Source organism: Ziziphus jujuba, chromosome 1 (genome assembly GCF_031755915.1).
Source record: "Ziziphus jujuba cultivar Dongzao chromosome 1, ASM3175591v1".
NCBI lineage: Eukaryota > Viridiplantae > Streptophyta > Magnoliopsida > Rosales > Rhamnaceae > Ziziphus > Ziziphus jujuba.
In genome coordinates, this window is record NC_083379.1 from 16,836,030 (window position 1) to 16,859,208 (window position 23,179).

Consider the following 23,179-nt stretch of genomic DNA (forward strand, 5'->3'; position numbering starts at 1 on the left):
TAAGACACCCAAAGATATGGCATCCAATAAAGTTTGGTTGAAATAATTAACCATATATTAGTTACCCACAAGTAAAGTTAAGGTTACACAATTTGAATTGAACAATGGAAAAAATATTCAAAAAGAAATTGAGTTTGAAAGGGATGTAGGCCTAATTAAAACTAGATATGTAGGTGCAATTTGCCTAGCTAGCTAGCTAGTACGCTCTTGTTGAGAAAGAATGGAAAGTTGGATTTGAGAGAGAGAGAAAGAGAGATGTCCCTATTTCCTATCTGATTGGACGGCAGATTTTATTTTTTTTTTCAAGGGCATCCAATCAATCAATAATATATTATCATTATTATATGAATTGTGTGGAGGCAGAATGAGGATTGAGAGCCTATGCTTGAGAGAAGAACACGCGGCCCATGTTGGTATCAGAGAAAATGAGGCTAGGACTAATTTTTTCGTTTTTATTTTATTTTTACTTTTTTCAAGCTTAAGAAACAGATATTTTTCTGATTCTTCTATATAGCAGCAGTGTGTGTGTATAAATAAAAAGATGAACATGGTACTGCTACTTATTAATTGAATGACAGCAAGGCAAAGGGAAAAATCAAAGAGATAAGGAAATGAGAGAGACTTGGATGAATGAGAACCAAATGATGAATTTTGGTGTAAATTGAAGGAGACTTGGTCGAATATCCACCAATTGAAAGTTTGGTTTGAAACCAATCAATAATAATCAATAATCAATAATAAACAATCATTCACACAATCACTCATCTTTCTTTTCTCTCTCAAATCCGAGAATCTCACTCTCTCATGACAACAGGGCACATGATTGGTACTGGTCCTACTGGACCCCAACCGTTTAACTGTAACCTCTGACTCCATGTCGGCACCTACGTGGCAGAATCAAGAGTCACATGCATGTTTTCTTTCATCAACATTTCCACGTCGACAATTTTCAATTTTTTTATTTAAATTAATTAATTAATAATTTAATAATTGGTTTCAGGATATTCAGAAATAAGGAAAAGCATGTGCATTGCTTTCAGTAAGAGGACACAAGTATCAGTATTCATCAGTGTAAGATATAACATAAAAAGTCTCTGTGTATGTATATGCAAAAATATCCTTCCCCATATATGATAATATTGACTATTATTTTTCCTACAGAATATATAATTAGGTTTTTCACACTTTATTTTTATTTTTTATTTTCTGGGGACATTTCCTATTGGTCCTGTGTTTCCTAGAGAAAAACCAAAATTTTCAGTCGGGGCAATATGGCCAGCTGCTACATTCCCTGTGTGGAATTTCATGGGGTTTTAGCTTCGTGTCTCTGCTACCTTACATTCATTGATCTAAGGAGTGCCTACATTGCTGTAATGCAATCTGTACAGCTAAGTTCTTGCCAGGATATATAACCATATCTTCAACTAGAAATTACGAGAAACTAGTTAAGCCCTCTTGTTGGTCGACAACGAGGAGGACAACAGAAAGTATTTTATGGGCTGAAAATATTAATTGTAAATATTATCACATAAGCATTCCTAATTTAATAAAATCGTATATTTTCTTCCAACTGCTTCATAAAATATATATATATATATATATACATATATGTATATACACACATAGAAATGAAGCATGTGATGTTTAGAACGGAGGAGCACTTTTAGGTTGTAAATGGGCCAAATGTTGAGTTGTCTACCCTGCGGATTAAGGACCTTTCCCGCAAAATGATCTGAAACACCTTCATATCTTCATCTTCATATCATGTTTTAATAAAAAAACCACCAAGCTAACATGCTGTGCCCAATCTTTAAATGACAAACATACTTAATTATGTCCATTTTATTCTCTAGTATATTCATAAACATATATATGTTCTTCTAATAATTTCATTAATCAATTTTGGGGGTTCTTACATGAATCATGGGTGGCTTTTGTCGAATGGACCGTGTATGAATGTCGAGGCAGGATGGTTGAAGGTGCGCTGCACTGTACCCAAATAGTAGTACAAACTGAAACTCAAAAGCGAGAGATGGGATGGGCTGTGCAGGTCGTGTCGCTGTCAGATTTGGTTTGGACACCATTTTTTTTCTTTTCTTTTTTCAATTTAAAAATAAAAGAAAAATAAAAAATAAAAGAAAAGGATCAATCATTATGAAGCCCAAAAAGGTTGAGCCTTTTAGATTTAAATAGCAACAACGAATATGGAAACACGTGGTAAATTGATCATCTGGGACATAAAGTCCCATTCCCACCTGCCCAAAATCATGTGAAGTTGCGGGACTATACCTGATGTTTCATGTACCTTCTCGCGGCTTCTCCTATAATACTCTCTATAATTGTCCTACTCTGTAACTTCTTTTTCTATTTCTACTTTTTTAATATTTCATTCTTAAAGACAGTTGAAAAGTCATTTATGCGACTCTTTCTTATTTTGTAAAACACTACAAACTAGTTGTGCTTCAACCTCAATAACACAGAGCTAACTATTTCATTGGAAACTTCAGTTCATACCTACTTAAATTGTAAATATTTAATTGAGTATATTTTATTTAGGCTTTTTAGAGTTTGCATAAATTACAATTTATGTAATATTTTAGATTTTGAAAATTACAATTAGTATTTGTAAAGAAGTAATCCTCAAGAGCTGAGGAGTTAAGAATTGATGTGCATTTGCTACTCAGGCTTGTGAATAAAGGAAGTAAGAAATGACATCGTTTTGATGTAGTATGTTTACACAGCATTGAGAAGAATGACAGCGTTTTTAACTTAGTTTTGATGGTTTAAGTGGGACGGTGTCATATTGGCATGACGGTGGGTTTATCAGGTTAACTGAATCATGTGCAAGCCATATGAGTTAGTTATGGTGGTTATGTGAAGGGTTAAGTGTCATTGGTCCACGTCATTTAAAATGCCACATCAGCAACAGCAATGTTGGATATATATAACGGTCATCGTCTTCTTCTTCTTTACTTCTGGATTTTGCAGAATTACAGAGCTAAGGTTGAGTTTGTGTTTCAGAGATTGAGAGAGAAAGTTAAGGCCTTCTTGTTTGTACAAACTCATCGAAGTGTTCTGTAGGTGTAGGAACAATTTCTTTGTGAAATTGATTAGAGTTGAATGAGTGAGGGTGTATGTGGGCTTACGGGTTGGGTTGGGTGTTTTCTGAGTGATTCGCCATTACAGAACCTGTTAAGCTCTTGTTTTTCCTCATTTATCAATAATAACAGAAGCTCAGAACCTGAGCACGAGGACGTAGGCAATTGTTTTTTGCCGAACCTCGTTAAATCGTGTTTGCATTTTACTGGTTTTATTTTCTTGTTCTTTCTGATTTCCACAACAGTATTCATTATAAAAGAGTGTGGATGGTATTATTTCTAGCCCTCAAGCCATGCTAGTCATAACTCATAGATAATATAATTTCTTTCAATCAAGGAAAAGCAAATTATGGTCATTTATTTGGCTATCAATGGATTCTGTGATTGAATGTAACACCCCGTCCCGAATCGCACCGGAATCCGTGCACGTTGACCGAGGTTGACCGTTGACCGTTGACCGAAGGGGTCAAAGTTGACTTTTTGACTCGGTGGGAATTTCGAGTTGACCAGGGTACCGTGGCGAAGTGCATGACGCCCTGAGTTCGTAGACTAGTAGCACGTCGAAAACGGAGCTACGGTTTGAAAGTTATGGGCAAAACAAGTTGAAGTGTAAACTGTCTAAAAGGTGCCGGGAGTTGACTTTTTCTTGTGATGTAATTGTGAGTTGACTCTTGTATGGTTGTAAAGTACTCGTCGATACGAGTTCATAGACTAGCGGCACGCTTAAATCGGACATCCGGTTAAAAAGTTATGGACGTTTGAAGTTTACCGGATACCGTATTATTTTAATGTTTTTGGGTCGTGAACAGTGAAATGCCACGTGTCAGCTTCTGAGTGGTCCACGTGGCATGAACAGTGTCACACAGGGTTTTAATTTTGAAAAACTCTCGGGGAAGAGAGAGAAAGAGAGAAGAGAGAGAAAGAGAGAGAGGAGAGAGAAAGAGAGAAAGAGGACCCGCCGGCCGCCGGCCATTTTCACGTTTTTCCGGCCGAGTTACTGTACACGCGCCGGACAGAAAGCTTGCCCACCTCATTTCCGGCAAAACCTCCAAATTTCACGGCGAAGGGCCGCCGGACGCGCCCGGATCGGACGTCCGAAGTTTGGCGGCGATTTTTCCCCTCCACCGCCGGCCACCGCGAATCGGCACTATTCCGGCTGATAAACAGTACACGCGCCTGACAGCCTTGATCCTCTCCTCAAGTCCGGCCTACCCACCAAAAATCACGACCATCGGACCACCGACGCGCCGGGATCGGAGCGTTTTCCGGCGAGGGGTCGAAAATCTTCAAACGGTGATTTCTCCGCCGTCCGACCTCCGTTTTGCTCACCGTCGGTCCCGTTGGATTGCTCTCCTCACGATCTACAAATCTGCAAAATTTCACAGCAAACGGCCACCGTCGGAAATTACTGTTCCGGCGACGGTTGCCGGTGACGTGGCGGCCGCCGGAAAGTACTGTTCCGGCGAGTACCCTGAAAATTCCGGCCAGCTCCAGTCCGCAGTGTTCGACCTCCTGAACCCAAATCCGACTTCCGTTTCCACCAATTCGCGACGGTTTGGGAGAATTGCGGAGCCGAAACCCGAAAAGCTTCCCGATAAAATTCCGACCCCGTCGGGTACGATCATCGGAAATTAAGACCGGATCTGTGATTAGCATCACTCGAGCTTCGATTCGGTATATCATTCGTAAATTTTAGTTATCATTTGGTGTTCGCTCCCCGGGTACCCATTTGGGGATTACCCGAATAAAATATTAATATTTGTGGTTTTGGTACTGTGGATGTTTTAGGTGCACGTGCAAGTAGCGGAGTCGATCCTGCGGAGGATCTTGATTGAAATACGTGCACAAGGTGAGTGACCCACCTTCAAATTAATTTTGGGGAATTTAATTGATGAATATATTGTGTGAATTAAATATTTGGAATTTAATTTCTATGTGCCAAATATTTATTGGATTTATTGTAGAATTATTTATGAATTTATTGGATTTAAGAAAATGCGAATTCTACAAATTTATGCCGTGTGGAATTATTTTATGGTTTTGAGGATTTTGAAATTGGTGTGGTTTTAATGGTAAATTGGGCACGATTTGATTTTCAAATATTTCAAGGAAAATATTTGGTTATGTTGGTGATTTCAATTTTTATGAAATATGCCCATAAAATATTATGGGATTTGATTATGATATTTCGAGAAATTATTTATGCTTGGAAAAAATGTGGATATTTGAATTGATGGATTTGGAAGTTGGTGGATTTGAAAATCATGGAATTTATGGTATGGATTATAAGGAAATTGTGGAGAATTTCCCGGTTCAAGCGGATGGATTATGCCCGCTATGTTTATGAAAAATGTGAAATTTGTTTTATAATTTAAATTGTGGATTTTATGAATTTTAGATGCACCGTGCACGTACTGGTGTTCTGATTATGTGATATGGTATATGTGATATGGTTAGTGTGCACACGGTTGTGATTAGCGCGCAGGTGGGTGTGAGTAGCGCGCGGTTGATATTATGAGGGTGTCCTGTGGATGCCATCGGAGAGGGCGGCCACCCCCCTTTGGCCGGGACACCAGGTTAGCAGCGGCGCTGTGGGACGCCACGCGACCGTATGCCGGTTTCTTTCTATAACCTCCTGTCTGGCGGTACCTTGGGACGCTGGGTACTGTTGGCGCCACTGGTATATAGTGGGTGCATCAAATGATTTTCAGAACTGTGTTTTAAAAATAAAATGTTTGGAAACTGAATTGGAATTAAAAATATAATTGTTACCGCTTCTGGTATTTAATTGATGTCTTGGTTTTCGGGGAATATGGATAAAGGGTTTTGTGAAATTGTTTTAAAAGGGGAACCTTTCCAACTGAGAGAATTGTAAGGGTTTTGAGAGAAAATATTATTTCCAAATAATTATTATTTATATACCTATTACCGTGGTATGATAGTGTAGAGTAGTAGGGTCGCTCACTGAGATGATTAGCATCTCACACTCTTAAATTCCGTTCCTCTAGGTACCAGGTTGTCGGTGTTCACTCGGAGCGGACTTGATCTTCCTCGCTGTATTTGTTCGCGCAGTACCTTGTTCTTCTTTTACTGCAGTTGTAATATTTCGTTCACTTTTGCTGTATTCTGTATTTTGTAGTACTTCATAAAGCTCTGTATACTGTATGGAACACTTATGTATTTGTATTGCACTGGATTACTGTATTTTTATTTTGGAGTGCTGAAATTTGTGGAACCAGTTCGTCGTACTGTGGGAGGAATAAGGGAACAATTATAGAAGTGTGTTTTCAGTGCAGGAAATTTTGTGGTAAGTCCATCCCTTAGGGGAGGTTCTGCCGGATCTTCCACAGAAGGGTCCGGTAGGGTTTCCCTGGGATCAGGGCTTGTCTAGGGTTCCGGTGGGGAACTTTGGACGGGTCCTGACAGTTGGTATCAGAGCATAGGTTCTTGTAATCCTAAGGGACTGTGCATTGCTGTACAGCCCATCCGTAAATTCCTTCCTTTTGTAATCGTGCTTAAGTGTCCCTGTTTCTAAACTCTTGTTTGTTTCTTCAGTAATCGACTACGATGAGTCGGCGGGACACACGTAGAACTCGGGAACGCTCGGCTGAGAGTTCCGGGAGTCGATCAAGCCTTAGAGATCTGGTCTCTCAGCTAACTAGAGCCTTAGGAGGTTCAAGCTCTAGTAACCGATCCGTGGATCAGGCTCGACGTTTAGGAGCCGTGGAGTTCGACGGAAGCCAAGGTCCAGCTGCAGCCTTGAAGTGGCTATCCAGCATGGAGAAAATCTTGGAAGAGGGGATGCAGTGCCCCGATGAGGATATGGTGAGGATTTCTGGGTTCATGTTAGAGGGAGACGCCCGGAAGTGGTGGCAAATGGAGAAGACCCGCAGAAGGCATACGTGGGACCAGTTCAAGATTGCCTTCTCTACTGAGTTCTGTCCTCCTGCCTACCGTGAGGCGAGAAGGAGAGAGTTCGAGGGACTGCGCCAGGGAAACATGACGGTGACAGAGTACGAGAGGAGGTTCCGGGAGCTGTCAGAGTTCTGCATGCACTTGATTCCCGACGATCACGCGAAGAAGGTGAGGTTCATAGACGGGTTGAACGAGAGCATCGGCTACACCCTTTCTGGGTCAGTACACCCCACCTATCAGTCCGCCAGGGATGCAGCGCTCGAGCTAGAGAGACAGGCGGAGATACACAGACCCTCGAGGCGCAGACCGTTCGAAGGTTCGTACAGCGGGGTACCTCGACAGGGGGCATCTAAGAAGAGTCATAGTTCAGGCTCAGACAGTGGTGGGTTCAGCCCTCGAGGCAGATTTCAGAGGAGAGGCGGCTATCGTATGCCCCAACCAGCGCGCCATTCCATCAGCGGCGGCACGAGCTCATATCAGCACTCTGGGTTTAGCCCCAAGCCATTCTGCAGACGTTGCAATAGAGCACACCATGGGATTTGCCAGTTTGAGGGTGTGTGCTTTCAGTGTGGACAGGCGGGACATATTAAGAGAAATTGCCCTTATGGAGAGGCGGGAGTGTTAGGGGCGAGCCCACCATCACATCAGGCCAGTGGATCGCGGGGTCAGAGTTCCCGAGGGAGTTATGCAGTAGGAGGTTCATCGGGATCAGTCCCACAGCCTGTTGGACCGAGCAGGGGTAGAGGACGGAGGCCCCAGCAGACAGGGCAGGGTCGAGTGTTTGCGATGACGCAGCAGGAGGCCCTAGCTACACCGGACGTCGTGGCAGGTACGTTGAATATACTTGGTAATGATGCATTAGTACTTATAGACCCGGGAGCAACACATTCATTTATCTCCAAGGAATTCGTCACTCGGGTCGGTATGACCCCTACTTCTTTAGAATGTCTAGTAGAGATAGCCACTCCTGCAGGAGAATCCTTGTGGCCTAGCCAGTTAATCAAGGAATGTTTCTTCTGCATCGAAGATCAAGTGATGGAGGCGGACTTGATCCTGTTGGATCTGTCCGGACTTGATGTAATTTTGGGCATGGATTGGTTGGCAAGGAACCATGCATCTGTAGACTGTTTCAGCAAGGAAGTTACATTCAGGAGGCCAGGGTTGCCAGAAGTAGTATTCCGTGGAGGAGTTGGAAGGCCCTTACCGAGGTTGATATCTACCTTTACCGCCAAGAAGCTACTGAATAAAGGTTGCCAGGGGTATTTGGCTCATGTGATAGATACCCGAGTAAGTGGGGTCAGGTTGGAAGACATGCCCGTTGTGAGGGATTTCCCGGACGTGTTTCCTAAGGAGTTACCAGGATTGCCTCCGGAAAGGGAAGTTGACTTTCCCATTGAATTGATTCCAGGCACCGTGCCTATTTCTCTACCACCGTATCGGATGGCTCCAGCGGAGTTAAGGGAGCTAAAGGTCCAGTTGCAAGATTTGGTAGATAAGGGGTTTATTAGACCAAGTATATCGCCGTGGGGAGCCCCAGTTTTGTTTGTAAAGAAAAAGGATGGTAGTCTAAGGCTGTGTATAGACTACCGACAACTTAATAAGGTCACCATTCCTAATCGCTATCCGTTGCCAAGGATAGATGATCTATTCGACCAACTCCAAGGTGCCAAGGTGTTCTCCAAGATCGACTTGAGGTCGGGATACCATCAGTTAAGGATCCGAGAGTCGGACATTCCTAAGACTGCCTTTAGGACGAGGTACGGACATTATGAATTCCTAGTGATGTCGTTCGGACTCACCAATGCCCCAGCAGCTTTCATGGACTTGATGAATAGGGTGTTTCGTCCGTACTTGGATCATTTTGTCATTGTATTTATCGATGACATTCTGATCTATTCAAGGAGCCAAGAAGAGCACGTGAGGCATTTGAAGAGAGTGCTCCAAACTCTAAGGCAGCATCAGCTATATGCTAAATTCGACAAGTGTGAATTCTGGTTGAATCAAGTGGGTTTTCTCGGACATATCGTGTCGGCAGAAGGTATCTATGTGGACCCTGATAAGGTAAAGGCAGTGTTGAGTTGGGAGCGCCCTACCACTGTGAGGGAGGTACGAAGTTTTCTTGGATTAGCGGGTTACTACCGTCGTTTTATTGAAGGGTTTTCAAGGATTGCCGGGCCGCTTCATAGATTGACCCGAAAGAATGTTGAATTTAGTTGGACGGACAGGTGTGAACAGAGTTTTCAGGAGTTGAAGCAAAAGTTGACATCCGCACCTGTTTTAACTTTACCTGATGGGAATGAAGGTTTTGAAGTTTATTGTGATGCATCCCATCAAGGGTTGGGTTGCGTGCTAATGCAGAATCAAAGGGTGGTAGCGTATGCATCTCGGAAATTGAAGCAGCACGAACAGAATTACCCTACGCACGACTTAGAATTGGCGGCGGTAGTCTTTGCTCTAAAGAAGTGGAGGCACTACTTGTATGGGGCCACGTGCCAAATCTATACCGACCACAAGAGCCTCAAGTATATTTTCACTCAGAAGGAGTTAAATATGAGGCAAAGGCGATGGATGGAGTTGTTAAAGGATTATGACTGTGTGATTGACTATCACCCGGGTAAGGCGAATGTAGTGGCAGATGCTTTGAGTAGGAAGGCTACTGGATCCCTTGCTCACATCCAAGTCATCCAACTACCTCTCATGGTGGAGTTGAAGAAGATGGGGGTGTTAATGCATATGCATCCTTCAGGAGTTCTCATGGCTAGCTTCCAGGTACGACCAGTGTTGGTGGATCGTATAGTAGAGACCCAAATGGAAGATCCTAAGTTGAGGACAATTAAGGGCAAGGTACAAGAAGGTCTTGATCCGGAATTTTCCATAAGGAGGGATGGAGCCCTCGTGTATAAAGGACGACTTTGCGTTCCGGATATCCCAGGACTCAAGAAGGAGATTTTGGAGGAGGCGCATAGCTCGATGTATGCGATGCATCCTGGGAGTACCAAGATGTATCGGACGCTTGTTAAGTATTATTGGTGGATTGGTATGAAGAGAGAAGTGGCAGACTTTGTATCAAAGTGTTTGATTTGTCAACAAGTGAAAGCAGAAAGACAGAAGCCTTCGGGACTACTCCAACCTTTACCGATTCCCGTGTGGAAGTGGGAAGAACTCAACATGGACTTCGTATTCAAGCTTCCTTCCACACCTAGAAGGTACGACGGCATTTGGGTAATCATTGATCGTCTCACCAAGTCGGCACACTTCCTACCGGTACGAGAACGTTTTTCGCCCGAGAAGTTAGCCCAGTTGTTCGTGCAACGCATTGTAAGTCTTCATGGAGTACCGTTAGCCATCGTCTCCGATCGAGATCCGCGCTTTACTTCACGACTATGGCGGAAGTTGGCTGATGCACTAGGAGCAAGACTTAACTACAGCACCGCCTTTCACCCACAATCTGATGGACAAGCAGAGCGCACAATCCAGACATTAGAAGACATGCTAAGGTCTTGCATTATGCAATTTAGCGGTAGCTGGGATGAACAACTGCCACTGATAGAGTTTGTCTACAACAACAGTTATCAAGCGAGTACTGGAATGTCCCCGTATGAAGCTTTATATGGGAGGCAGTGTCGGACACCTTTGTGTTGGAGTGAGGTAGGAGAAGAGAGGCTCCTTGCAACAACTAATGCGGTCGGATCTTAGTATTTAAGGATGACCTTGGACAAGGTGAAGATCATTAGGGATCGATTGAAGGTTGCCCAAGATAGACAGAAGAGTTACGCCGATGTGCGTAGAAAGGATTTGGAATTCGAGGTAGGAGATTGGGTATTCCTAAAACTATCTCCATGGAAAGGAGTAGTACGTTTTGGACGACGAGGTAAGTTGGGTCCTCGTTATATTGGGCCTTACGAGGTTACGGAGAGGATTGGCCCGGTGGCGTATAGGTTGGCGTTACCGGAAGAGCTAGCTCGAGTACACAACGTGTTTCATGTGTCGATGCTACGGAAGTATATTGCAGACCCTTCGCACGTACTCGAGAGTCCGGATATAGAGATAAGGGAAGATCTTTCGTATGTGGAGCAGCCAGTACAGATTTTGGATCGCGAGGAACGCACGCTACGCAACAAGACTATTCCTCTAGTTAAGGTCTTATGGCGGAACCACTTGGTCGAGGAAGCAACGTGGGAACCCGAAGCACAGATGCGTGAGCAGTACCCGTATCTGTTCCAGTGACGTGCGGAAATTTCGAGGACGAAATTTTTGTAAGGGGGGAAGGCTGTAACACCCCGTCCCGAATCGCACCGGAATCCGTGCACGTTGACCGAGGTTGACCGTTGACCGTTGACCGAAGGGGTCAAAGTTGACTTTTTGACTCGGTGGGAATTTCGAGTTGACCAGGGTACCGTGGCGAAGTGCATGACGCCCTGAGTTCGTAGACTAGTAGCACGTCGAAAACGGAGCTACGGTTTGAAAGTTATGGGCAAAACAAGTTGAAGTGTAAACTGTCTAAAAGGTGCCGGGAGTTGACTTTTTCTTGTGATGTAATTGTGAGTTGACTCTTGTATGGTTGTAAAGTACTCGTCGATACGAGTTCATAGACTAGCGGCACGCTTAAATCGGACATCCGGTTAAAAAGTTATGGACGTTTGAAGTTTACCGGATACCGTATTATTTTAATGTTTTTGGGTCGTGAACAGTGAAATGCCACGTGTCAGCTTCTGAGTGGTCCACGTGGCATGAACAGTGTCACACAGGGTTTTAATTTTGAAAAACTCTCGGGGAAGAGAGAGAAAGAGAGAAGAGAGAGAAAGAGAGAGAGGAGAGAGAAAGGGAGAAAGAGGACCCGCCGGCCGCCGGCCATTTTCACGTTTTTCCGGCCGAGTTACTGTACACGCGCCGGACAGAAAGCTTGCCCACCTCATTTCCGGCAAAACCTCCAAATTTCACGGCGAACGGCCGCCGGACGCGCCCGGATCGGACGTCCGAAGTTTGGCGGCGATTTTTCCCCTCCACCGCCGGCCACCGCGAATCGGCACTATTCCGGCTGATAAACAGTACACGCGCCTGACAGCCTTGATCCTCTCCTCAAGTCCGGCCTACCCACCAAAAATCACGACCATCGGACCACCGACGCGCCGGGATCGGAGCGTTTTCCGGCGAGGGGTCGAAAATCTTCAAACGGTGATTTCTCCGCCGTCCGACCTCCGTTTTGCTCACCGTCGGTCCCGTTGGATTGCTCTCCTCACGATCTACAAATCTGCAAAATTTCACAGCAAACGGCCACCGTCGGAAATTACTGTTCCGGCGACGGTTGCCGGTGACGTGGCGGCCGCCGGAAAGTACTGTTCCGGCGAGTACCCTGAAAATTCCGGCCAGCTCCAGTCCGCAGTGTTCGACCTCCTGAACCCAAATCCGACTTCCGTTTCCACCAATTCGCGACGGTTTGGGAGAATTGCGGAGCCGAAACCCGAAAAGCTTCCCGATAAAATTCCGACCCCGTCGGGTACGATCATCGGAAATTAAGACCGGATCTGTGATTAGCATCACTCGAGCTTCGATTCGGTATATCATTCGTAAATTTTAGTTATCATTTGGTGTTCGCTCCCCGGGTACCCATTTGGGGATTACCCGAATAAAATATTAATATTTGTGGTTTTGGTACTGTGGATGTTTTAGGTGCACGTGCAAGTAGCGGAGTCGATCCTGCGGAGGATCTTGATTGAAATACGTGCACAAGGTGAGTGACCCACCTTCAAATTAATTTTGGGGAATTTAATTGATGAATATATTGTGTGAATTAAATATTTGGAATTTAATTTCTATGTGCCAAATATTTATTGGATTTATTGTAGAATTATTTATGAATTTATTGGATTTAAGAAAATGCGAATTCTACAAATTTATGCCGTGTGGAATTATTTTATGGTTTTGAGGATTTTGAAATTGGTGTGGTTTTAATGGTAAATTGGGCACGATTTGATTTTCAAATATTTCAAGGAAAATATTTGGTTATGTTGGTGATTTCAATTTTTATGAAATATGCCCATAAAATATTATGGGATTTGATTATGATATTTCGAGAAATTATTTATGCTTGGAAAAAATGTGGATATTTGAATTGATGGATTTGGAAGTTGGTGGATTTGAAAATCATGGAATTTATGGTATGGATTATAAGGAAATTGTGGAGAATTTCCCGGTTCAAGCGGATGGATTATGCCCGCTATGTTTATGAAAAATGTGAAATTTGTTTTATAATTTAAATTGTGGATTTTATGAATTTTAGATGCACCGTGCACGTACTGGTGTTCTGATTATGTGATATGGTATATGTGATATGGTTAGTGTGCACACGGTTGTGATTAGCGCGCAGGTGGGTGTGAGTAGCGCGCGGTTGATATTATGAGGGTGTCCTGTGGATGCCATCGGAGAGGGCGGCCACCCCCCTTTGGCCGGGACACCAGGTTAGCAGCGGCGCTGTGGGACGCCACGCGACCGTATGCCGGTTTCTTTCTATAACCTCCTGTCTGGCGGTACCTTGGGACGCTGGGTACTGTTGGCGCCACTGGTATATAGTGGGTGCATCAAATGATTTTCAGAACTGTGTTTTAAAAATAAAATGTTTGGAAACTGAATTGGAATTAAAAATATAATTGTTACCGCTTCTGGTATTTAATTGATGTCTTGGTTTTCGGGGAATATGGATAAAGGGTTTTGTGAAATTGTTTTAAAAGGGGAACCTTTCCAACTGAGAGAATTGTAAGGGTTTTGAGAGAAAATATTATTTCCAAATAATTATTATTTATATACCTATTACCGTGGTATGATAGTGTAGAGTAGTAGGGTCGCTCACTGAGATGATTAGCATCTCACACTCTTAAATTCCGTTCCTCTAGGTACCAGGTTGTCGGTGTTCACTCGGAGCGGACTTGATCTTCCTCGCTGTATTTGTTCGCGCAGTACCTTGTTCTTCTTTTACTGCAGTTGTAATATTTCGTTCACTTTTGCTGTATTCTGTATTTTGTAGTACTTCATAAAGCTCTGTATACTGTATGGAACACTTATGTATTTGTATTGCACTGGATTACTGTATTTTTATTTTGGAGTGCTGAAATTTGTGGAACCAGTTCGTCGTACTGTGGGAGGAATAAGGGAACAATTATAGAAGTGTGTTTTCAGTGCAGGAAATTTTGTGGTAAGTCCATCCCTTAGGGGAGGTTCTGCCGGATCTTCCACAGAAGGGTCCGGTAGGGTTTCCCTGGGATCAGGGCTTGTCTAGGGTTCCGGTGGGGAACTTTGGACGGGTCCTGACATTGAATGTCAGTAAATATATAAAATTGTTCATTATAAAAGAGGTATATCAAATGAAAAGGTGTGAGTGAAACAATAAGAGATAAATATGAACTTTTGGAAACATGAAGGGAGGATGATATTTTTAAAAACCGAAATTTTGAAATTGTATTTTAGTCAAATTTTAGTTAAATTTGAGAGGAGATTGAAGATTAACTAGTGTTTCTTCAAATGACAAAAGATTTTATAAAAGTACTGTTTATGTAAAATTTAATGGGCTGATATGAGTATTCTTGACCTGGCCCATATATATCTTCTTAACAATTTTTAATATGCCCATCCGTGTTGCCCAGATATCTTTTACTACATCAACTTTAAATTTTTTTGTGGATGTTAATATGTCCAAAGTGTTGCACTCTCATATTTGAAGTGTTCATCTTTTTCTCTGTATTATTCTTATAATCAAATTATGATTTCATCTATTTGAATCTCTCGTCAATGTCTCTTTCCCTCTTAATTAATTTCTGCTTTAGAATCTCATTTTCATTCATTAGTTTGATTACTCTATTGAAGATGTAAAAGTATGTGAATATCAACTTTTCCAACTTATTTTAATAATAATAACAACAACAGAAAGTAGAAAAATAAATTCAAAGTTGAAAAGGATATTTGATAAATTAAGGTTATTGATATACTTATTAAACAATACAATAAAATAACATATCCTGTCAACAACCACTATAAATTTTATCACCGTATATTATATTTTTGCCACTAAAAATTCTATCCTAAAATTTCATGCTTGACTGGGTTGCAATCTTCTTCTTTTTCCAAAAAAAATAATAATAATAATAAATAAATAAAATAAAGACTGTGTTGCAATCCTTATCAGAAAAGCTTTTAGCCACAAACGATGTTCTGCTATTTACTTAACTATAAAAAAATCATTAGTTAATTGATTTTTGTAGTTTTTCTTTGGGTCCAAAAAAGGAAGAGTTTCCAGTTTATGAGAAAACAAGCCATTAGGCAGCGGTGCGTGCATGTACAACAATTATAGGTAGACATAATAATAGGAAGTGGGACCTCACCGCCAGTGCGTTTCCGATCCTCTTCTACATTTTCAGTGTTCCGTGATCAACTTCAAATGTCAACTAACAGTGCATTGTCTCCATTTGTCGCCACTACGGTGGCCGTTTACGACTTGATGGGTTTTGCCGACTGCCCCTGGAAATTTGTTATCAAAAGACTAGTATTAATTGTAATGATAATTTAAGTTTGACTTAAAAACCATCTATAATAATATCCAGTTTCAAATAAGATTCAGTTTATTTAATTAAATTAAGATCCACTTTAACTATTGAATTACATCATAAATTATAACTTAAAATTTAAAAGATGATTAAATATGAGTTTAATGATATATTAAAACCTATGCAAGAAAAATGAATCCTATTAAGATTCAGTAATTAATAGATGTAATTTTAAATTTTAACTGTTGATATAATTTAAGGGTTGAAAAACAAAGATCCCATTTTAATTTTTATATTAATGACTTTATTTATACCTGACTATATATATATATATAGTTTTGTTATGATAAAATATCCATAAAAGACTTATAGAGAGGGAAAAACTACAGCATCAAATATTAACACAATCATTTAAAAAAAATGCTTACTTAGCTTATATATACTAGACTAATCATTTATAAAAAATTGATTACTTAATTTTGCCCTAAATTTCAAAAAAAAAAAAAAAAAAAAAAGAAGGAAAAAAAAGCCATGCTCCTTTATTGATACATGATTCAAATTGTTGCTTTTGCTCAATTGATTATCTATCACCTTTATCTCTCTTCTGCACCAGAGTTGAACCTGTTCGATAAGAACTAGCAGCATCAATCGCTGCCAAGAACTAGCTTCATTGTTATATATATATTTATATATATATATATATATTTAAAACATGGTAACCGTGTGTAAAGCTATTGTGGTGTGTAAAATCAACTCTCCTTTACTTTGGCTACTATTAATGGCCATTAATTGTTTGCTCTTAAAGAGCATTTCCAATGTTAAAAAAATTTGCATTTCCATTCACTCTTTAAATTGTTAAAAAAATTTTATAGCTCATGAGAAAAAAATAAATAGTTATTTGAAAAAAAAGAAAAAGAAAAATTTAATTGGTTTGTAGTTAGAAGCTTTGTCAAGATGTGGTTCAAAAAAAAAAAATATATATATATATATATATATATTAATAATAAATAGAAGTTTTGAAAAAGACTGTCTCCTTTTGTTGCTAAATGTTATTAGACATATGATGCACCAAATATATATAAAACAACCCTTATCAAGAAAAACAATTATTCAAAATAATGTTTATCAAGAAAAAAAATATATTTTTAAAAAGAAAAATAATTTTTGGCACATCATTATTTAATTGAGATTTAAACATAACCATTGAAGATTCATTTTTAAGTTGAATGTCTATTAAATAAACATACATGCCATGTATACAAAAAGCGTTTTCAATTATTATACCATGTAGATAGCAATTTATAGAGCCATTGAAGATATTTTAAGAAGAGTTCTCATGGGTAGGTTTGTTTGTTTTCAGGTAAATTTAATATCCAAGCCAACCAACTCGGGGTGGTATTGGTTAGAATCAATCTTATCTCAATCGATTTTAGACAGGTTAATCAGGTTGGAAAAGTGATGAAGGGAGAAAAAGAGAGATACAGCTAGGGGGATTGATGGTCATTTTGCACTGCCAAAAGAGACGTGAAGCAAAGAGAATTAGTAATGGTCATTTTGTTGATGGCTAGTAGATATTAGTTATGCACAAAAAGAATGGTGGATCTTGATGGCTAGGAGATATGCAACTGAAGGTTTTGTTGATGGTTGGGAGACAAAAATGGAGGATGAGATGGGAAAAAGGACAAATGGATGGTGGTTGAGAGAGAAAAGAAAAGTTAGGGTTTCACATGGGAATAGAAAAATTAGAGTTTTATGTTGAATAAAATTTAATATATATATATATATATATAGACATATTTATGTACAAATTTATATATCGAACAAGTCGGTTAGGAATAGGGTAGAAAAATCCATCAACCTATAACTAACTAACCAAGTCGATAACCCACCCAAATTTGGTCCAGTTGGGTTGAATTGGATGGGTTGTCAAGCATTTTGCACTCCCCCTGGTTCTCATGACATATTTTGCTATGAATCGTTCTTCACACTGCAAAATTTAACGATTATATTACATTTTTAATTAAAAATAAAAAAAAATGGAACAGAAACTCTGAAATCATTTTATATAAAAAAAATCGGATGATTTGAACTTGTTTGGATTCTATAAATCGGAAAAACAATTGGATTTCAATATACATAATTCAAATGATATCTGTCCAGAATATATATATTAAAAAAAAACAATAAGATATAGATTACATGAACCAAAAAGAATAAGTGAATTCATTTAATATATATAACTTAAATGATTTAAACATGTCCAGGTTTGTATACCATAATAGATAATTAAATCTGAATTATATAAATTGAACTAAATCTTAATAAATATGTAAAGTCGTTCGTTCATATATATTCAAAAAAACACTTGTTGTTCCATTGATACTCGAAATGCTATTAAGAAAAGTTGAGATGATGGTAATACAATATATAAGGTTCCTGATGTGATTCAAGTTTTCAAATTAATAGGATTAAATTGTCTATTTATAAGGTTGTAGATGAACAAGGTAAGACCAATTTGTAAATTAAGACAGTCGAATGGAATTAAGAGGTAATTTTGATGCCGTGTACATATTTAATTATATTTGAAAACGAATAAATTATAATTTATTGGTGTAGATGGTAAAAACTAACTTAAAAATGAGTGTGTGGAGAATGTAACATAGTTATAAAATTTAGCAGTGTCAATAAAATTACCCTTTTACTATTGGCATTGCTTTTATATAAAATTTCCAAAATAATCCTATCTATTAAGAAAAAGATATATTTACTGTTAGACTAGTGCCTAATATTGGTTGAATCTACGATAACAATAGTGAAATGTTTAGCACATATCAATTGATAATTGAGACATATTGGACTAGCCAAGGTGAACAAACCTTAAACATTAAAATTGATTTTTCTTTTGCATGGCTAAAAATAGAGGGCTTTAATCAATTCAAATATTTATTATTTATACTTATAGGGTGCTTTAATTGAAAGACAGTTTATTGGGGAAAAAGAAGAAGAAATGAACTGGAAAAAGAGTTCAACCAAAAGCCTATTGAAGGACTATTGGAAGCACACCATCATTTGTAATCCGGTATCTTCCACTGGTCTATCAACAAAACACTCATTGGAATGGATGAAGACGATAATAATGTTTGTGCAAGTATATATTGTAAAATACAGCAATATATCAAAAATGATATTTTAGGAATGTTTTGTGACAACTTTTGTGAGAAGAAGAGTGAGTCGTGCGAATACAAGCTCTCTTGCAATGCACTAAACATTCGGCTTTTGTTTTTAGTTGAAGCCTTAGGTCCAGTGGGCTTAGCGTGGGATTTTTTTTTTTTTTTTTTTTTTTTTGCCTTTTAATCACAGAAATTGCAAAAATGGGCCTCGTAATTCTTGATATCTGATTTCATGTCTCCATTCATTCACAGTAAACCACCTGAAACCAGAAAGGAAATAATAAACCAATAAACAACAACGATAATAATAAATAATAAATAAGAAAAGGATAATATGTTTGCTTCTTCAAGCTTCAACCTCCAGAGCCTGGGTCCCACATCCGCATCTTTGGTCCCGGAGCCTAATCCCCAAACTCCACGCTCCTCCATCTCTCTCCATTTCGACGTCGAACCCCAACCCAAATCCGAGTCCGACACGCAGTCTCAGTCTCGGAAGCTCAAAGGCAGCCCTCAGCTCAACCGCTGGTCAAGGGCTCGCGCCGTACGCCTCGGTCGGAAATTGGACCGCCTCAGTCATGGCCCACAGGCTGTGGAACTGCCCCTTCCAGCCCAGCCCAGAGAGGGTGGCGCCGATCAAGAGCCCACCGCTCTATCGCCAAACGACGCCGTCGGAGCCCACACGGTGGGGAAGTCCATATACATGGTTTCCGATGGAACTGGTTGGACCACCGAGCACGCCGTCAACGCGGCGTTGGGTCAGTTCGAGCACTGCTTGGTGGATCGTGGTTGTCCCGTAAATACCCATCTGTTTTCCGGGGTAAGTTTGTGATTTCTTAATTAATTAATTAATTTTCCATTTTCAAAAAAGTTGAGGCAAATCTTTAAAAAAAAAAAAAAAAAAATCTATCAGATTGATGATGTTGAGCAATTAATGGAGATCATAAAGCAAGCAGCTAAAGAAGGAGCTATGATTGTGTACACTTTAGCTGACCCGTCAATGGCGGAGTCTGCTAAGCAAGCCTGCAAGCTATGGGGTATACCTTCGACTGACATACTGGGTCCAATCACAGAGGCTGTTGCTTCTCATCTGGGTGTCTCTCCGTCTTGGCTTCCTCGCGGAGCTCCGGGCCGGAATTTTCCACTATCCGATGAATACTTTCGTCGGATCGAAGCAATTGAATTTACCATCAAGCAAGACGATGGAGCATTGCCTCAGAACTTGCACAAAGCTGATATCATTCTCGCCGGCGTTTCTCGTACTGGGAAAACGCCGTTGTCTATTTATCTGGCGCAGAAAGGATACAAAGTCGCAAATGTGCCCATTGTAAAGGGTGTTGATTTGCCCAAGACCCTGTTTCGGGTAGACCCAGAAAAGGTTTTTGGTTTGACTATAAATCCCGTAGTGTTGCAAACGATTAGGAAAGCAAGAGCTAAGAGTCTGGGATTTAGTAACCAAATGAGGAGTAATTACTCAGAGATGGATTATGTTAGAGAGGAACTGGGATTCGCTCGCATAGTTTTTTCACAGAATCCTGGCTGGCCTGTAATTGGTAAGGTTATTAGAACTCTTGCTTTTCATTTTTTAAGATTTGTTTCATTATGTTTATGAATTTTCAGTTTGGAAATGCAAAATGATTAATGTGTAAGTTTCGAATAACCAAAAAAAAAAAAAAAAAAAAAAGGGATTAATATTGTAGCTGATTAATTGGTTGCAGAGGTAACAGGAAAAGCTATAGAAGAAACAGCAGCTGTAGTACTGAGGCTATATCATGACCGCAAGCATAAGAGCTCAATGCCTAGGATTTCAAAGCGATATTGAGAATGGCAAGTCATTGTTTTCACGTATGCGGGATGGTAAATATCTATCTCGTTCTTAAATATACATATAACTTTCAGACAATATTTATCTGCCCCATCTCTTACGCTTTTAGAGGTAAAAATTTTTATAGTTCATATGCCTTTTATAAGCTGTCATATTATATATTATCTGTAATCCATTTCCTTGTTAATTATACAGCTTGTGCATTGACTTTTTCTTGAATATATTTCCCTCCTTGAATTCGTTCAGCTTAATTGCCGCCTAGTAGGCCTTTTGTTCTTGCACACCGTCGATATCCCAGTTATATGAATCGAACCCAATTTGTAGAACTTTGGATCGTACTGCATGAAATGAAATTTGTCTTATTATCTGCTGAGAACATAACTGATACAAATTGTTTCAGATAAGATAAGTGTTTGAGGCTAAGGTTATTTGAAAGAGAGGGAGAAAGAGAAAATAGTATCCTGTTTCATAGATCAAAGCCTAAGGTTGAACTTTGTAAATTGACGTCCTGAATGGTTTGATATCTTTTGTTGTTTGGATTGCACAGTTAAGCATGATAGGTGTAATTTCTAAAAAATGTATTCTCTATCATTTTACTGGAATTTTGGCCTTGTTTTGGGTGATCAAACATAAATATAATATTGGATATTCGAATGTATTCTCCATAAATGTTACCCTCATTGTTTTTGTCATCTTAAGAGATTCTCATGTTACTTGTGTTGTAAACATCGAAATATGCATGCTTTCACTGAGTAATAATGCTGGTGCCCCCAAATTTTGTTTTTCAAATGATACAGTACAGTATTAATGGATTCACTATTCATGAATTTAGAAGGGAATAATTCTTGGGCAACCACTATTGTAATGCTACATTATTTGGCAAACAAAATTTGGTGGCTTCACTATTACTGTTACATTGAGACTACAAGTTTAGAACTAGATTTAGATATTTTCCCCAAGTTTAATTCTTGATAACCTTGTTATATCCCGCATCTCTTTTTCCTTTGTCTCAATTTAGTAATCTCATTTAGAGAGAATAAAATACAAAAATGCTAAAGTTATGGGTTAAATGCAATTTGGTACCCGATGTTGCAATTTAGACCCACCATTTTACAATAAAAAACGACTTTGGGCCTTCCGTTCTTTATTAGTTTGCACATTGATCCAATTAAGAAAATTAACTTTCCATCTTTCTATCCATACATGCTCCTCACGTGCCTTATTTTCCACTATTTGTTTTTTTCTGTTATATGAAATTCAACGGACCTTAGAACACCAAATGAATTATACTTTTGCTTGAACAACTTACCTGATAACATAAAACCTGAAGCCTAAAATTTGACAAAATACTCTGGATGTCAAGCGGTAAATTGGGTCGAAACAGCATCTAAATATCATCATCAGTTAAGTTTTCCTACACTCATTTTTCTGATAAGCGAACATACACATGCCCACATCTGAATCCGAGTATGCATCAATCTTAGACAAAATTAGGAAGTTATGCAGAAGAACTTAAAAATTGACAATTCCAGACAACCAAAAATCAGATTCCATGCTGTTTCCTTATGGTCATCTTGACAATCTACCTCTGCCCATATGGGTTCTCCAATACTTACTACATAGCATGCTGTTGTTATTTCCATTGTTAATCTCCATAGAAACTTCTTTAGTTTTCACTTTCTAATGGCAATGGTTCATTTCCTCTTAACCCTTCCAAAGCCATCGTAACTGTCTTTTCTTGGTACAAGATCGTTAATTTTATTTATTTATTTATTGTTTTCTGCTTCTATACGTCGATTCCGTATTCTTTCCGATCTATAATCCAAAATACTCTAATTAAACTACAAAAATCCGTGGATTTTCATAAAATAATAATAAATAAATAAAAGAGTTTAGAGCTGGAAAAATAAGGCACGTGAGGATATGAGTTTCATATATGGATGAAATGTTACTCCATTAGAATCTACTCCAACGGGATCAATGTGCTACATAATAAAGATACAAGCTCATTGCGGTGGATTTCAATACAGAAAGTTTAAATTGCAACATTTTCAAATGGATTTCAATACAGAAAGTTTAAATTGCAAAATTTTCATAGTAGAGGGTGCCAATATCCATTTATCCCTAAAATTTTCAAAATATTCATCAATTTTTTTCAAAAACATAATGTGATAATATTTAATAGGCTGTTTTTTTTTCATATATCCATTTAAAAGTTCAATTATTCATATTTAAATTATGTAAATAATAAATTAATAATATTTACCCACTCTCAATTTATCTTATCTAGAGAGAGTAGGACAAATAATTTCCAAGACACTCTTTAATAATTAGTTTTTTTTTTTTAAAATTCACCCCCCTCTATTTCAATATTTACCTATTACTTTGAAAAATTAGAGAAAATAAACGAAGTCATACTTATATTATATATTATATATATATATATAAAATAAAGTACAGAATAGAAAGTCTTATTAACATGTCAAATAAATTTGATTCTTTACTTTTAAAGATAAGTATGACGAATTATAATTGGAAATTATAAATTGTGGCGACCTGAGACGCAGGAACGTCCAAATGATGATCGCCTTTCTAAATTATGTTGTCACTTTTCCCCGTCAAAACTAAAGGCAAAAAGCC

The 23,179-nt window shown here is 39.1% G+C and overlaps 1 protein-coding gene across 1 annotated transcript; it reads left to right on the top strand.

Annotated features, from left to right (window-relative positions):
* The first annotated feature begins 18,940 nt into the window (after positions 1-18,940).
* LOC107421062 (probable pyruvate, phosphate dikinase regulatory protein, chloroplastic) lies at positions 18,941-21,195 on the top strand. Its single transcript, XM_016030223.4, has 4 exons — positions 18,941-19,534; positions 19,628-20,267; positions 20,433-20,571; positions 20,786-21,195. The coding sequence occupies exons 1-3, from the start codon at positions 19,052-19,054 to the stop codon at positions 20,534-20,536; spliced, it is 1,227 nt and encodes a 408-aa protein (XP_015885709.3). The 5' UTR covers positions 18,941-19,051; the 3' UTR covers positions 20,537-20,571; positions 20,786-21,195.
* The last annotated feature ends 1,984 nt before the right edge of the window (positions 21,196-23,179 follow it).